Source organism: Haliotis rufescens, unplaced genomic scaffold (genome assembly GCF_023055435.1).
Source record: "Haliotis rufescens isolate VD_foot unplaced genomic scaffold, xgHalRufe1.0.p SCAF_2, whole genome shotgun sequence".
Lineage (NCBI taxonomy): Eukaryota > Metazoa > Mollusca > Gastropoda > Lepetellida > Haliotidae > Haliotis > Haliotis rufescens.
This window is the reverse complement of record NW_025963890.1, coordinates 23,652,464-23,669,864: the sequence shown is the minus strand read 5'-3', so window position 1 is coordinate 23,669,864 and position 17,401 is coordinate 23,652,464. Positions and strand designations below refer to the sequence as shown.

Below are 17,401 nucleotides of genomic sequence, written 5' to 3'. Positions count from 1 at the left end.
ACAAAACTGACAATAAAATACTAATCAAAATAAAGTATACATCGCAAAGAAAACGAGAAAATGTACCCATTTCATTTGAAATATATTTTGAAGTACATGATACAAGCCAAGCCAAAAAGCCAACAGACAATTTCATGACACTTAGGATGAATACGCAATATTAAGTCAAACATGTCATTAATTCAACTTTCACCAAAAACAACAGATGATGAAAGTCTGATAACAAAGCTTCTGAACGCTTCCATAGCACCTCGGTAATGGCACCAGTATCGTTAGTGACCTCCTCGGGCGTCAAAACGGGCCTGGACACGACGCCTCAGCGATGACGTGGCCTGAGATGGTGTAACGGCGAGAGGTCGACTGAGCGTGACAGCCAGGGCAACACGATACGTTGTTGATGTTACGAAAGTCCTGAATTTTCGAGCAGTTTGAGGCCTGGCATTGTCCTGTTAGAACAGTATCACTTGTGGCTGTCTTCTGAGAAAGGATGACTGGCTGCAGAATGATATCCCTGTAATGATGGAGATTCATCTTTTCACGGATGATGACAAAGGCTTTCGTATGACCTAATAATATGTATCAAACTCACTATTTCAAAGTTCTGTTGCTACACTGTATTACTTTAAATAATTTACTGACATTTTACATTTATTTCATAAAGTTTCATTTGAATAGTTTCTTCTTTTAAACCGCTTTGTTACAAAATAATCCATCTGTCAATTCGCCCCAACTATCTTAAGTCGCCCCATCATTTTGTCTCAATACTTCCATTGCTATTGCCACAGCTACCGCTATTTCTAATACTATTGGCATGAACTATTATACAGCCATACTTCAATATGGAGACAGTTCGGACTCCCGTACAGTACCGGCTTAGTTCAGACTGAAACTTAACCATCATAATATGATTTACCCTGTAGATTCCTGTATGACGTACATCCTCCGCCCATAACAGGACAGACGTTTGCAAAGAGATTAAACAATACCTCGATGACGTCACGTGTGGTTCCGATCAATGAAGATGGATGTATCATCGATTGCTTGTACGGCCCGGAGTGTGGTTCCGATCAATGAAGATGGATATATCATCGATTGCTTGTACGGCCCGGAGTGTGGTTCCGATCAATGAAGATGGATGTATCATCGATTGCTTGTACGGCCCGGAGTGTGGTTCCGATCAATGAAGATGGATGTATCATCGATTGCTTGTACGGCCCGGAGTGTGGTTCCGATCAATGAAGATGGATATATCATCGATTGCTTGTACGGCCCGGAGTGTGGTTCCGATCAATGAAGATGGATATATCATCGATTGCTTGTACGGCCCGGAGTGTGGTTCCGATCAATGAAGATGGATGTATCATCGATTTCTTGTACGGCCCGGAGTGTGGTTCCGATCAATGAAGATGGATGTATGATCGATTGCTTGTACGGCCCGGAGTGTGGTTCCGATCAATGAAGATGGATATATCATCGATTGCTTGTACGGCCCGGAGTGTGGTTCCGATCAATGAAGATGGATATATCATCGATTGCTTGTACGGCCCCGAGTGTGGTTCCGATCAATGAAGATGGATGTATCATCGATTTCTTGTACGGCCCGGAGTGTGGTTCCGATCAATGAAGATGGATATATCATCGATTGCTTGTACGGCCCGGAGTGTGGTTCCGATCAATGAAGATGGATATATCATCGATTGCTTGTACGGCCCGGAGTGTGTGTTTAGATGGCTACACCGCCAGTTGTTTTCCAAAACCCACAATCAGCGCTGACACACAGTTTTCATTTTTAGTTTTGAAAAGTCCGTAACTGTTTAATGGTGAATGAGAGAAGAGGTAAATGACAACGGTGTTTGTTTTGACGACCGCATTAGGTTTTTGTATCATCCATCTCATGCATGTTTTGTGCAAAGAGTAAAAGTAAGTTTTATCAGTGTCCCTGCAAGTCATATTCCGAACAAACCAATAATGTTTGCACGCTTTTACCGAAATACGTCAGTTTTTCATAACCCATTACGTAACATCTAGTTATTCCCCATGGCAGTAGAACCTGTTTTCAGATAAGATCAATTAGGTGAAGACACCAACATGACAATAAGCCTGCAGTTCTCTTTGATACGTGTTCCTTTCGAGAATGTCACTCTATATTTGGATATTGCAAACATTGTTTAAGTTTCAGTAATAACTAGCAAGATATTATGGAACGGTGCCGCTCATATACAATGGATTAGACTTGATAGGCCAGATTGTTGGTGATAGCAAGTCTACCTCGTTTCCTCCAGAAATATACCCTCAATTGCATCAAGATCAATGACACTAACTAGTCCGTAATTATTTCAGTTGTATTAAATCAAGCATTGTGAAGTGCTCTATAGCCAGCAGCAACAAAACGATATGAAATTAATCACACCCGGTAAAGGTAACATTGGCGGCGGCGAGAGCGGGGCGTTTAGTCGATCTGTGGCTACACTGGTGGGACGCAGATCAATGGTCATACAGTTGTCAACTTCTGTATGTTTGGACGCGAGTTAGAGAGTGGGAGGTATTACCCCAGTCGGATGGCAAACACGGATTTATCTCAGCTATCGCAAAATATTCAGTGATCTTTGATAACGTGGATAACATAAAAATGCTGACACATCGAGTTTCGCGATAAGAGTGACATTGGCGTTGAAACGAAGGTTGTCAAAGCGATTGGATTCTACCCATAAGCAGGAACAAGTTCTACCCAATGGACAGGAACAAGTTCTACCCAATAGATAGGGACAAGTTCTATTCAGTAGATAGGGACAAGTTCTATCCAATGGACAGGAGCTAGTGTGCTATGACAACTGCTGATGCCAGTGCCAACTCTGGTCACGAGAAGTGTTAATGGAGCCTCTGAGAGAAGTGGCAACCGAACAACACGAGGGTAATGAGGTGTATCAGTCAACTGAATCCCCAAAGGAATGTTTAGGATAGAATCGGGGTTATTTTTCCAAACGGACACTTGAACCGGTGAAATATGATTGTTTGTTTTTTTATCAATCAGATCTGTAAAACCTGTTATAAACCAATAACATACGCAGGGCTGATCGGACGTCTTTCAGCAACATACCATCAACCCATGAGAACAGTACAGCTACCCTTGAATGCCCCAACACTCATACCATGACGTTTTTTAACTGCAGCACAGATTTCCAGTTTTGTCCTAAAGGTGGTGATGCGGCCTACTTCACCAGCAGCTATTCCCTGGCCTCGCAGATCGTAGCCATCTCCTTCCTCATCTTCACCTGTCTCGCAGGAAACGCTCTACTCTGCTATGCCGTCTACAAGACGTCCGCCAGGTTCTCGGCGTCCTCCATCTTCATCCTCAACCTGGCGGTCACCGACATCCTTGTGGGAACTTTGGTTCTTCCCTTCTGGATTCTGTCCACAGCGACATTATCCTGGCCACTTTCAAATGCAGCTTGCGAGTTTACAGCATTCCTTACAACGACCTTGATGCAGTGTTCCATCTTCTCACTGTGTGGGATAGCTGCTGACAGGTACCTCAACATCCGTCACCCTCTCCGCTACCCAATAGAAGCCACGTTCACTAGAGTGTCACTCGTGGTGCTGGGTATCTGGTGCTTCTGTGTGTCTATCGCCAGTTTCCCCCTGTTCGGCTGGGGAGACTACAGGTTCCAGCCTCAGACTGTTCCAATATGTAACCCAGAATACATCTCAGAGGTTTCCTTCACCATATTCCTGTGCGTGTTCGGAATGGCCCTGCCATTTGCTATAATGCTCTTCTATTATATCAGAATAATTCAAATTGCTAGGTGCCAAATACAAAAGATCCACTCTCTACAGAGGACACTTGAGAAACCACGTGCCCCGCCCAAACAGTTCCTCAGCGTGGAGGGGCATCAGGCAACTGAAAGTAAGAGATCCACCAAAGTGAGCACCAGCAGAACACCCCTGAGCACCAAGTTCTCCAGGAATGTAAAGGCTGTTAGAAGAGTCTTCATCGCAGTTGGTAAGTTGACCATCAATTTAGTTTTCAAGTTACCCATACGTCCATATATGACTCAGGACTCTCGATTATATTGAAGGTAATGAAAGTAATCTGATAGTGAGTGAGGATGGTTTTAGGCCATTTTTAGCAATATTCGAGCACTATCACGGCGGTGTACACCAAACCTGCTCTTCATAGTATATTTGTCCGCATGTGGAGAATAGTTCTACCTGGCTTTCGGCGTGAAGAGCGAAAGCTTTAACCACAAGGCTATCCCGCCGACCCTGTAATCAGATGATCTGGCTAGTCAGTGAACAATTAACGCATATTCCTTCATGTGTGTAGATCCTTTTGAGCGTCGTTGTGCAAAGCGAGATGGGACCTTCGTCTCATCCATGACTACAATGAGTCGGTCTGGGTACATGAATCACTTTTTGAAGTGACAGGCGCATGATGTCGCCTTGTTACGTTGTTTAACGCAAATATGTTTTGGTGTACTACCCAAAATGTGCAGCTAAGGGCGATTTAATGTATCATCAGATCAAGTTTTCAGTTGAAATCATCAACTTCTACTTAAAGATTAGCAATGATATGGGACAGGACATTAAGTTCGACTCATGAAAGTTCGCAACAGACCGCTCGACTTTGATTGATTGTTCGGGATTGTTATTAGAAATAGCGACTGACGCATGGCGCAAATTTCTTTTCTTGTTTTCACTACACACAAACTAATACTGCATCCGTATGTGCACATACTACGTGACGGTTTTAAGCATTACAGAACTTTTAACATACTTCTGATTCACTATTGTAGTCTAAACTAATAAAGACATTGCCAAATAGGTGAGCTGAACTGGGTCTAACGTCGCATTCAAGATTAGTACACTTACAGCGAAATGTGTGTTGTGTGTGTGTGCGTGTGTGTTTGTGAGTGTATTTCTGTGTGTGTGCGTGTGTGTGTGTCTGTTTGTGTTATGTGTGTTTGTGTGTGTGTCTGTGTGTGTTTGTGTGTGTGACTCTGTGTGTGTGCCTGTGTCTGCGTCTCTCTCTCTCCTCTCTCTCTCTCTCGCTCTCTCTCTCTCTCCCTCTCTCTGCGTGGTGTGTCTGATTGTACTAGTCCATACTTATGTCTGTTCTATAGTGTTAGCCAGTTTACATGCCATGCCGCAGTTTAACACGGATACCACAATCAGACACATTATACTCCGTCGTTGTTTTATCAACTCATTGAAGAACGTCAAGCAGGGTAATACGAAGTACCATCTTTTAACGTATTTTGGTATGAAGCGACCAAGTGATCGACATTCCGCTCTCTGAGCAGACACCATATCCAGTAGAACAAGGAGGCTGCCTTTGTTATACAGTCAAACGGGGTCGTATCTATCGCATAGCATTAATAATATGTTGGTATTAAGGGTAGGTTTAGCTATTTTTCTTTTTTACAGCTATTCGATATAATCAACATTTCCACGAATTGCATTACATTGTAAGGCGAATCACGATCTGAATATGCCTAAATATGGAGACCTGTGCCTATTGCTGTATTAAGCAGCGAGAAAACCGCATAGGGTGTCAAATAGTTTCATTCGTAAATTTGGGATTAAAATAGACGTGATATATACAAGGCTGTGTTGGGACATTGTTAGATATCGGCGACATCATGGCGAGGTCTCAACAGGGAGCAATATTAGGCACTTTAGTGATTGTTTCACTACCAAATTATCACTTGAGAGTGCCATTCCACATGTCTGACAGTAGCAGAGGACTGTTTATCTATACTGTGTGTTCGTAACTGTGTGTGAAACGTAAGACCATTAGCATACTTCCGGGTGCCTTAGCAACGTTCTGTTACCCGGGTGCAAGTATCCAACACGATAAGACAGTTTGGGAATATATTCGTAGGAGAATATTATAACATTTGACCAAGCTCTGGTGTTGGGTATACAAAACAATACTTTGAGGATATATTTCGTATAACCTCTGGTGCCGTGGCTTGATGGCCATTTTAATTTTTTATGTTATATATTTCCATTTATTTCAAATTATGACATTATGGTTCCAGAATACAAGCAGGTCAAGATTTGCTTTCCCCAAGGAATGATATACATTGCTTTATTATATAATCTCGTCTAAGTGAAGGTTAACCTGTATTTGGAAGATAATAAAATGTGATTGGTTAGAGAAAATCTGTGTTGTATAGTGTATGTCTCACATACAGTAGAAAAAAGAAATAAAATAATCAATTTGTGGTTTGAAAGTATAACATATTTTGTTGAATTCTCAAGGAGTAATCAGATTGAAACCTTTTTCACTACGTCAATATAGTTACACATTACTGCCGATAGTATTTTATAAAACGGAAATAGTTACACATTACTGCCGATAGTCCTTCATAAAACGGAAACATAGTCATATAAACAGCGAAAACATTCCATAAATTCATACAAAGGCAGCAGTCACACTTCATGAGATTCCGCCAATAGTGAAGGGTCCCACATATCTGCTAGAACTCATTTACCACTATCGAGCGATGATTGATCAGGGCTTCCGCTGCCAGTCATTATCAAGACCGTAGCTCCACCCCTCGCTTTAATGCAGTCAATTACTTCTCAACTTGTATAGTTCTACCCCATCAGTGGAAATACCCAATATTTATTCCGTCCCGGCTTCAGGCAATATTGATGGAATGATCATATTTCACAACAATTACTATCGAACACAGGTATGGATCTGTTTGTGTGACGATTCTACATACCTATGGAAATGTCCATGAAAAGCATGGAGTAGTGAACTTGTCATACGCGAGTTATGTGTTAGATTGGCCTCATCAACGGCTATCATGTCAACTGTATTAATACAACACAGGACACTTATGTCAACTGTATTAATACAACACAGGACACTTATGTCAACTGTATTAATACAACACAGGACAATTATGTCAACTGTATTAATAAAACACAGAACAATTATGTCAACTGTATTAATACAACACAGGACACTGATGTCAACTGTATTAATAAAACACAGGACAATTATGTCAACTGTATTAATAAAACACAGGACAATTATGTCAACTGTATTACTACAACATAGGACACTGATGTCAACTGTATTAATAAAACACAGGACACTTCTGTCAACTGTATTAATAAAACACAGGACAATTATGTCAACTGTATTACTACAACACAGGACACTTATGTCAACTGTATTAATACAACACAGGACACTTATGTCAACTGTATTAATACAACACAGGACAATTATGTCAACTGTATTACTACAACATAGGACAATTATGCCAACTGTATTACTACAACATAGGACAATTATGTCAACTGTATTACTACAACATAGGACAATTATGTCAACTGTATTACTACAACATAGGACAATTATGTCAGCTGTATTAATGCAACTTGGGGTAATGATATCAACAGTATTAGTGAGTGAGTTGGGTTTAACGCCGCTCCTAACATTATTGCTGTTATATCACGGCGTGTCTGCTTAATGTGGGAGGAAAGCTCGAAGTGATGCAGGTCTCAGACGTTTACCACTTCGGTGAAACCCGCGAGCACGGGCATGGTGCTGACAAACCTATAAACGTAATTGGGGCGAACCGGGATTCGAACCCACAATCATAGGTTTCTGGCGTGCCCAAGGGACGCAACTCTGCACAGCGAGTCGCGGCGCCTTAGACGACTGGGCCACCCGTGCCCCCTATTACAGTATTAGAACAACACATGAAAATTGTCTAAACTGCATAAATACAACACAGGACAGGAAATGTATTAATACAGCATACAACAATTATATCAACTGTTACAGTAATAGAACAGCACAAGACAATTGTGTAAATCGTATAAATACAACATAAGACACTTATATCAACTGTAACAGTAACAGAAGAACTCAAGACAAAATGTATGGAAACAACACTGACACACATGTATGTGAAGCCGGTGTAGCTTCATCCATCTGTAGTAGCAGCGTAATATATTCATAGCAAAATACAAATACTTTCAACTTAGCGTACAGTTCGGAAACTAGAATAATTACAGTTTGTTCATTGCGAATCATTCTACCGTCTTAAAGTTTGCAATAGTTATATGATATCTTTAATGTTTGTTTTTTTAATTTAAACAAATGCGACTATGTCATATACCGCACAAATCAAACTTTGTAACCAAAAGATTTTTGGGAATGCATAACAGTGACATTTGAAGTAAGTGAAAGGTATATAAAAGTAGCCGTAAGATCCTATGACACCCCCACTCACCCCACCCCACCACCACCCTCACCCCACACCACCCCTACCCCACTCACTCCACCACCACCCTCACCTCACCCCACACCACCCCTACCCTACTCACCCCACCCCACACCACCCTAACCCCACACCACCCCTACCCCAATCTCCCCACACCACCCCACCACCACCCTCATCCAACACCACCCCTACCCTACTCACCCAACCCCACCACCACCCTCACCCCACACCACCCCTACCCCACTCACCCCATTCTACCACCACCCTCACCCCATACCACCTCTACCCCACCACCCTCACCCCACACCACCCCTTACCCTACTCACCCCACCCCACACCACCCTAACCCCACACCATCCCTACCCCAATCTCCCCACACCACCCCACCACCACCCTCATCCAACACCACCCCTACCCCACTCATTCAAACCCACACCACCCTAACCCCACACCAACCCTACCCCACTCACCCCACCCTACCACCACCCTCACCCCATACCACCTCTACCCCACTCACCCCACCCCACCACCACCCTCACCCCACACCACCCCTACCCCACTCACCCCATTCTACCACCACCCTCACCCCATACCACCTCTACCCCACCACCCTCACCCCACACCACCCCTTACCCGATGATCCCACCCTACCACCACCCTCACCCCACACCACCCTTACCCCACATCACCCTACCCCACTCACCCCACCCTACCACGACCCTCTACCCATACCACCTCAACCCCACTAACCCCACCCCACCACCACCCTTACCCAACACCACCCCTCCCAATCACCCCACCCCACCACCACCCTCACCCAACACCACCCCTACCCCACTCACCCCACCCTACCACCACCCTCACCCCATACCACCTCTACCCCACTCACCCCACCCCACCACCACGCTCACCCCACACAACCCCTACCCCAATCACCCCACCCCACCACCACCCTCACCCCACACCACCTCTACCCTTACCCAACACCACCCCACCACCACCCTCACCCCACACCACCTCTACCCCACTCACCCCACCCCACCACCACCCTCACCCCACACCACCTCTACCCTTACCCAACACCACCCCACCACCACCCTCACCCCACACCACCCCTACCCCACTCACGAAGTAGGTTAAAAGTATAATAAAACATGTTCAGAGACGTTTCCACCGATGTCATTGCTTTTATCCGGACCTGTTTCTGTGTTTCTGCAATTATCCCCTTCTGATAAAGCTGTGTATGTGAGTTATAGTGATCAATACACGAATTAGTTCTTGTTTACAGCGTTACAGTTGCTAGTAATCAAGCTATGGTATAAATACCTCCTATGTATAAACACACCGACTCCCATTTCATCAAAACATCTCAAGAATAATATTAAAAAAGTAAAAGAAGTGTTTGCACATTTCCAGACGGGCTGATCTACCAGTGGAGTGTAATGGATTTTCTCAGATCAATACAGCAGCAGCAGCATGTTTGGCACGTGTGTTTGTTGCATTGATTGGTTCCATATTTGCATTAACATAATGATTGTTGGTGCGCTCGGGGGTATTAATGTCCCCTCTGAACAAAGATGCTGCTATCAAACATGTTTCACTTTAAAGTGTGTAGAGTGAGTCAAGAAACTGTTTAAGTATGGTAACTGACCACCAAACGTTTAGCGGAGACAGTCGTACCATGCCCCACCAACCTACCCTAATCAACTGACCACCAAACGTTTAGCGGAGACAGTCGTACCATGCCCCACCAACCTACCCTAATCAACTGACCACCAAACGTTTAGCGGAGACAGTCGTACCATGCCCCACCAACCTACCCTAATCAACATACCACCAAACGTTTAGCGGAGACAGTCGAACCATGCCCCGCCAACCTACCCTAATCAACTGACCACCAAACGTTTAGCGGAGACAGTCGTACCATGCCCCACCAACATACCCTAATCAACTGACCACCAAACGTTAAGCGGAGACAGTCGTACCATGCCCGCCAACCTACCCTAATCTACTGACCACCAAACGTTTAGCGGAGACAGTCGTACCATGCCCCACCAACCTACCCTAATCAACTGACCACCATACGTTTAGCGGAGACAGTCGTACCATGCCCCACCAACCTACCCTAATCAACTGACCACCAAACGTTTAGCGGAGACAGTCGTACCATGCCCCACCAACTTACCCTAATCAACTGACCACCAAACGTTTAGCGGAGACAGTCGTACCATGCCCCACCAACCTACCCTAATCAACTGACCACCAAACGTTTAGCGGAGACAGTCGTACCATGCCCCACCAACCTACCCTAATCAACTGACCACCATACGTTTAGCGGAGACAGTCGTACCATGCCCCGCCAACCTACCCTAATCAACTGACCACCATACGTTTAGCGGAGACAGTCGTACCATGCCCCACCAACCTACCCTAATCAACTGACCACCAAACGTTTAGCGGAGACAGTCGTACCATGCCCCACCAACCTACCCTAATCAACTGACCACCAAACGTTTAGCGGAGACAGTCGTACCATGCCCTACCAACCTACCCTAATCAACTGACCACCATACGTTTAGCGGAGACAGTCGTACCATGCCCCACCAACCTACCCTAATCAACTGACCACCAAACGTTTAGCGGAGACAGTCGTACCATGCCCCACCAACCTACCCTAATCAACTGACCACCAAACGTTTAGCGGAGACAGTCGTACCATGCCCCACCAACCTACCCTAATCAACTGACCACCAAACGTTTAGCGGAGACAGTCGTACCATGCCCAACCAACATGCCCTAATCAACTGACCACCATACGTTTAGCGGAGACAGTCGTACCATGCCCCACCAACCTACCCTAATCAACTGACCGCCAAACGTTTAGCGGAGACAGTCGTACCATGCCCCACCAACCTACCCTAATCAACTGACCACCAAACGTTTAGCGGAGACAGTCGTACCATGCCCCGCCAATCTACCCTAATCAACTGACCACCAAACGTTTAGCGGAGACAGTCGTACCATGCCCCGCCAACCTACCCTAATCAACTGACCACCAAACGTTTAGCGGAGACAGTCGTACCATGCCCCGCCAACCTACCCTAATCAACTGACCACCATACGTTTAGCGGAGACAGTCGTACCATGCCCTGCCAACATACCCTAATCAACTGACCACCAAACGTTTAGCGGAGACAGTCGTACCATGCCCCGCCAACCTACCCTAATCAACTGACCACCATACGTTTAGCGGAGACAGTCGTACCATGCCCAACCAACCTACCCTAATCAACTGACCACCAAACGTTTAGCGGAGACAGTCGTACCATGCCCCACCAACCTACCCTAATCAACTGACCACCATACGTTTAGCGGAGACAGTCGTACCAAGCCCGCCAACCTACCCTAATCAACTGACCACCATACGTTTAGCGGAGACAGTCGTACCATGCCCCACCAACCTACCCTAATCAACTGACCACCAAACGTTTAGCGGAGACAGTCGTACCATGCCCCGCCAACCTACCCTAATCAACTGACCACCATACGTTTAGCGGAGACAGTCGTACCATGCCCCGCCAACCTACACTCACCAAGCCGGCTCTGAATGTGCTCCATGTCGGATTTAGATTCGTATTTGTTTTGGAGGTTGCCCTTCTGCCATATCTTACTTTATAGTAAATTCCAGTGCAATATGGAAATTTGATCAGCTACAAAATAAAATGTTAAAGGTTTGGAATTAATTTAAACCGAACGCAATGGACGGGGAAGTTGAGGAGTAATGACTTTCCATCATAATTAAGACAGCGTTGACAGGTCTCGGTAACCATACAGTCCAACACATTTGTAGGTTTAATTCATTCGCATAACAATAACAAAAATATGTGAAACTTGACTGCGGATCAGGTTGTCCGCTTAGTGTTTCACTGCATCCCCCATGCTAAACAAATCCTATATCACTGGAATACTGTTAAAAGCGGCGTTAAACCCAACTAACTCCCTCACTCACCAACACTGGTGGCCCCATACCTATATGCACGTTTACAATAATTCGTTAGGAACAGATTTGCTTAACGCTATTTCTAGCCCGTTGATGTCAAGCTTGGCTGAGTCTGCTTTACACTGGTAAGGATTGGCTCGTCAGTGTTGGAGAGGGGCATGGGAGAGAAGGGTGTTAATGTCATGCACCGACGGCGCCTTACTACCGGACATGGCGCATCCATTGTGACAGAAAATCAGTATGGGAGAGTGCGTTGCTCTATTGCGGACAAGAACGATGACAGGGGCACTTGGTACAACACATACAGTCACAAATGTATAATATGAACTGTTACAGGGTTATTGCAACAAGACGAATATATATTTGTGAAATATGTCATATGTATTTCGGTTCCTGTGGATCAGTGGAGTAAGGTGCTGTTTAAATTAAAAACATGCGGGGGTAATATTTCGAAACATTCGACGGCGACTAAACATATCTACTTGATATCAGCAAAACTTTCATGTATTCTTAGTATTTGTATGCTTTCCTTGGCTTTAGTTAATCGACTTAATGTTTTTGAATGGTGGTGACAATCGATAGCCGTAAAGGCACAATGATAATTTGTCCAAGTCGCTTTAATGTTTTATCCAAAGTAATGTCAAGTTATCAAATATGTTGTCTGAACCTGAACAGCAGTTCAGTCGCGGCGAGTTCAGGTGCAGCGAGATAAGGCGGAGTTACCTGCTGCGTCAACAGTCTCTGATCTGCGATCTCAGAACCCTGGAGTAAGACCCAAGGCCAGGCAGGTTATCCCAGACTCGTTGCACAAGCAAACGGGAATATGGCTTCATATCGCAAACGTTACTTTGATCCTAAAACAGAACCCTAATGTATGCATTGAATGTTGTAAGTTCGTACTAATGGCGTATTGGTCTTCAGCAACCTATGCTTGTCGTAAGAGGCGACTATTAAACTGATCGGGTGGTCAGGTTCACTGACTTGGCTGATATAGCCTTGTCTGGTCTGGTCTAGACTCGATTATTTACCGACCACTGCCATATAGCTGGAATATTTCTGAGTGCAACGCGTTAAACAACGAAGAAACTAATGATGTACTAACAGAATTTCTTTAAAATGAGGCTGGGATGAATTCACATTTTACATAGTGTAAAAAAAAGCAAAAGCCAATGATTTATTACAAAACAACCTCCAAGAAACTCCATTTTCTACAAACTTTTTTCGAGCTATGTAAAACTTAATGTTATATTTGCCGTAATAATCGATGCAACCAGAGATCCTCCAGTGACAATGAACCTGCGGGTGTATTGAAGTAGCCATGTTGAGCACACTCCGTCCCTCAGTACAACATGCTAGAAGATGTTGTGATCAATAAACATGGACGAGGTTACCTAACGCTTAGAAGAAGTCATTCAGACATCACAAGCTAAAACGTTGGTTTATGTACACTAGTGCCTATTTTCTCTCACAAACTGACAGGCCAGATGTTGTACTATATTTTATGAATGGCACATTTTCATTTTGACAGGGCATGATGGATATCTAAGCATCTATTTTCGAGTAACCTACATTTCACTGTTGATACTAATGTACAGACCGTATGCATTCATCGACAATTTGTGATTTTCGTGGGATCATTGTGTATGGTTATTCATAACAGAAATCACAGACATGTGGTTGTTGCGTTTATTATTCAAAGGGGTTTATTTCCACTTCTCTGTCTATATATGTACATCTTAGTCTTGTCGAAATGTATTAAGATTAAAAAAAACATGAACAAAAGTACTTGAGGCAAGCCATCAATCTCATAACCCACGACATTGGTATTGGAACTGTCTTCAGTGACATGCTTTACTACAAATTTCAAGTGGCAGGAATCAGCAAGTACATTGGCATAAAGGGGCACAACATGACAGATGTCCACAGATGTTGGATGGTACCATAATGCATATATGTGTCAATGAACTACTTGCATGTTATAACCCTGGGGGGGATTCCAGGTTTGAATAGGTCCCCAGTAAGAGGTGACCAAATGGATCGGGTGGTCAGATTCGGTGACTTGGTTGATGGCGTTTCCTTCAATTAATTTTTCGTTAATTCAATTATTTCCTCGAAATAAGCAGTTCTTGAAATAACGAGAAAATAATAAAAGAAACGAGAAATAAACTCTAAATTTCGAGAAAATAACTGAAATAACGCGAAAATACTCAAAGTAATGAGAGAAAAAGTAAAATTTCGAGAAAATAATTGAAATAACGAGAAGTAAAGAGAAATGATTCGAAGTTTCGATTTTTGTAAATAAATTCAAAATAACGAGAAAATAATCCAAGTAACAAGAAAATTGGAAATTTCAAGTTTTTGAATAACTTGAAATAACGAGAAAATAATCAAAATGTAAAAAAAATAAACAACTCATTGAAACAACGAGAAATTTCGATTTAAAAATATATATATATGTTTCAAAAGTGGCATCATAAGGCTTTCCTACAATCTTGGTACTGTTTAATACTGTGTTAAATTCTTTTTCCAGGCGTGTTCTTCCTCTGTTGGGGGCCGTATGTGATCCTGAACTTCTGGTCAGTTAACAATGAACACATCCCCGTGCCATATTTGGCTGACCTGTTGACCACCCTCCTGGCCTTCACCAACAGCTCCGTCAACCCAATCATCTTCATCCTCCTCAACAAGGACTTGCGGAACGTCATCAGGAAGCTAGGACGCCGACTACTCTGCTGTTTGTCGTCAAGCAGTAGTTCTGCTGAACACTCCGACTTAGTGACGTACGTGGTGGAGAAGAGCGAGCACAGGTCCCGAGCTTCATCACGGCCTAGAAGCCAACAGGTCACACTCACTGGCAGGGATCTTATTCACACGGAGCATACAACAGAAAATAACATCAGTTTTCACTTGGCTGATGTTGAGAGTGACGAGTTCAGGACAGAGCGGGAGAAGACTTTGAGGGAACAGTATGACAGCAGAACTGCCATGCTGACTCTCCCTGGTGTTGTGTGACATGACAGGACATGACATGACATGGTTCTTGTTGTTTTTAATTTTAGAGACTGTCAGGAATTAAGTGACCTTGTTCGAAATGTGCCTCTGTTCACCCAGCATTACAAATTGGTACCGGGTGGGATGAGATAGAAATGTGACTGTTAACCTTCTAGGTTGTATGTTTCCCAGGGAGCAGAGAATGAAAATAGAGTGCACACTGATCCAATGACAGGGGGTAAGAATGTTAGCACTTTGAGCATGCACGAGTGTATGGAGGCTAGCTAAATAAAAGTACCCTATATTATTATTATTTAATACAGATTAAAATATAGAACGCAGCAAAGAGGGTTTAGATCCTGGCAGTCAGGCTGGTTGGGCTCATCATCAGCTCAGGGCCCTTGCCCCCTCTACATGCAGCCCAGACCGCGCAAGAGACTTCTCCCAGGAAACGCTGCCTAGTCTAACCCACCGAGAACTTTTTGGAGAATGTGAAGACTCTCCAACACTGCAGCCTTCTGCATTACCCAGATTGTCAGAGTGAGTGAGTGAGTAAGTTTTGCTTAACGCCGCATCAGCAATCTGGCAGCTATTCGCGGCATAGGTTGTCAGAAGGGCTGTATCCCTGATAGCAAACCAGGGTACACTCCGAATTTAAGTCAACAAATTGGGAGGTACCAAACCTAAGGCACCGAGAACAATGGGGAGTCGGACAACTTGGTACTTGGGATGTTAGTGTGACATTTCAAAAGCGAGGTCTGCAGATTTGCCATGTTTTTCCTGAATCTTGTCAATCACATTAGCATCAAAAGGGACAGAAAATTCAATGATATAAATGATTTCATTGGATTTATCAAAAAGGACAAGATCAGGTTTGTTGGCCTGGATACGTCTGAGGCTGTAAATGGGCCTATTCCAAATAATTTTGGATATATCATTTTCCATGACGCCCTCTACATATTCTGGGTCGTACCATGGATGGACCTCTGTGTCAAAACCACAAGCATTATTATTAACATTATTATTATTATTATTATTCAATAAAAAAAACCTGGTGAACTGACATTTCAAGTAATTATTTTGAGAGTACTGGTTTGAAACCTGAAGCTGAATCAAGTAAAACCATATTCATAATATTGTTATGTAGTTTCCAAGTTGTTGCCTTACAATAAAATATTGTCCCTTTGGATATTCATAAATCGTATTTACAACAATACAACATGGGGTGTATAATATTATACATGTCACTACAACTGCAGATTTTCTCTTCATAATGTGAACTAGACATGTTTTAACAGAGGTATATGCATACACCCTTTAGTACAACATAGACCACACAAACCAAATGTGGCACTCAGTTTCACCTAACAAAAACAAAGAAGCTCTATTTTCCATTGGGTAAGTTGTTTTATTGATATGTGTGAATAAAAATGTCACATCTTAGTATCACATTATCAGCTTCATAAAATCATGTATAATGAAATGTACCTTACAATGTATATATCAAAATAAAGTTATTTAAAAATAACAAATATTACCATGCTGTATTTTTGTCTTTGACATTGACATATAAACAAAATGAAACAATAACTATCAATTTTGTACAAATATTTGACAATGCATACACACCATCCAGTAGTTAAACTGAACACTTTATTACTGTGTGTGACAAGCAGCTTTGAATAAATTCCATAATAGTCTACTTGTCTATTGCATACTAACAAACAAAACAAGAGGATATCACAGAATATTGGACGGATGTTTCACAGGTTCACCCCCAACTGACCGACTTGTGTACTCTTATGGCCACCTTGGTGATAGAAACAATAAATATTTGTCAACACCATCAGACAGTCAGAACAGTGTTATAACATGGCACATGTCCAAGGACAACATGTGTTCTTGAGTAACCCAGAAACTGACAAAACAGTTCCTGAGGAATGACATAACACAGACAACATGACAGACATGTCAAATGAACATGCTAGTGAATCAATGATTTGTGATTATTGTCACATAAGCAGTATTCTATTCCTTGACTGCAGTATAGCACAGACATGATTGAAGCACTGCTGACATGAATACCCACATTTTGCATTGATCCCATGTTTGGGGACTGATCAGGATCTCGACTTACCACTGTTGTGTATTGATTAGT

The 17,401-nt window shown here is 43.2% G+C and overlaps 1 protein-coding gene across 1 annotated transcript; it reads left to right on the top strand.

Moving 5' to 3' along the window:
* The first annotated feature begins 2,444 nt into the window (after positions 1–2,444).
* Positions 2,445–15,966, top strand: LOC124146159 (alpha-1A adrenergic receptor-like). The gene is made up of 2 exons (XM_046516311.2): positions 2,445–4,000; positions 14,783–15,966. The coding sequence occupies exons 1-2, from the start codon at positions 3,151–3,153 to the stop codon at positions 15,262–15,264; spliced, it is 1,332 nt and encodes a 443-aa protein (XP_046372267.2). The 5' UTR covers positions 2,445–3,150; the 3' UTR covers positions 15,265–15,966.
* The last annotated feature ends 1,435 nt before the right edge of the window (positions 15,967–17,401 follow it).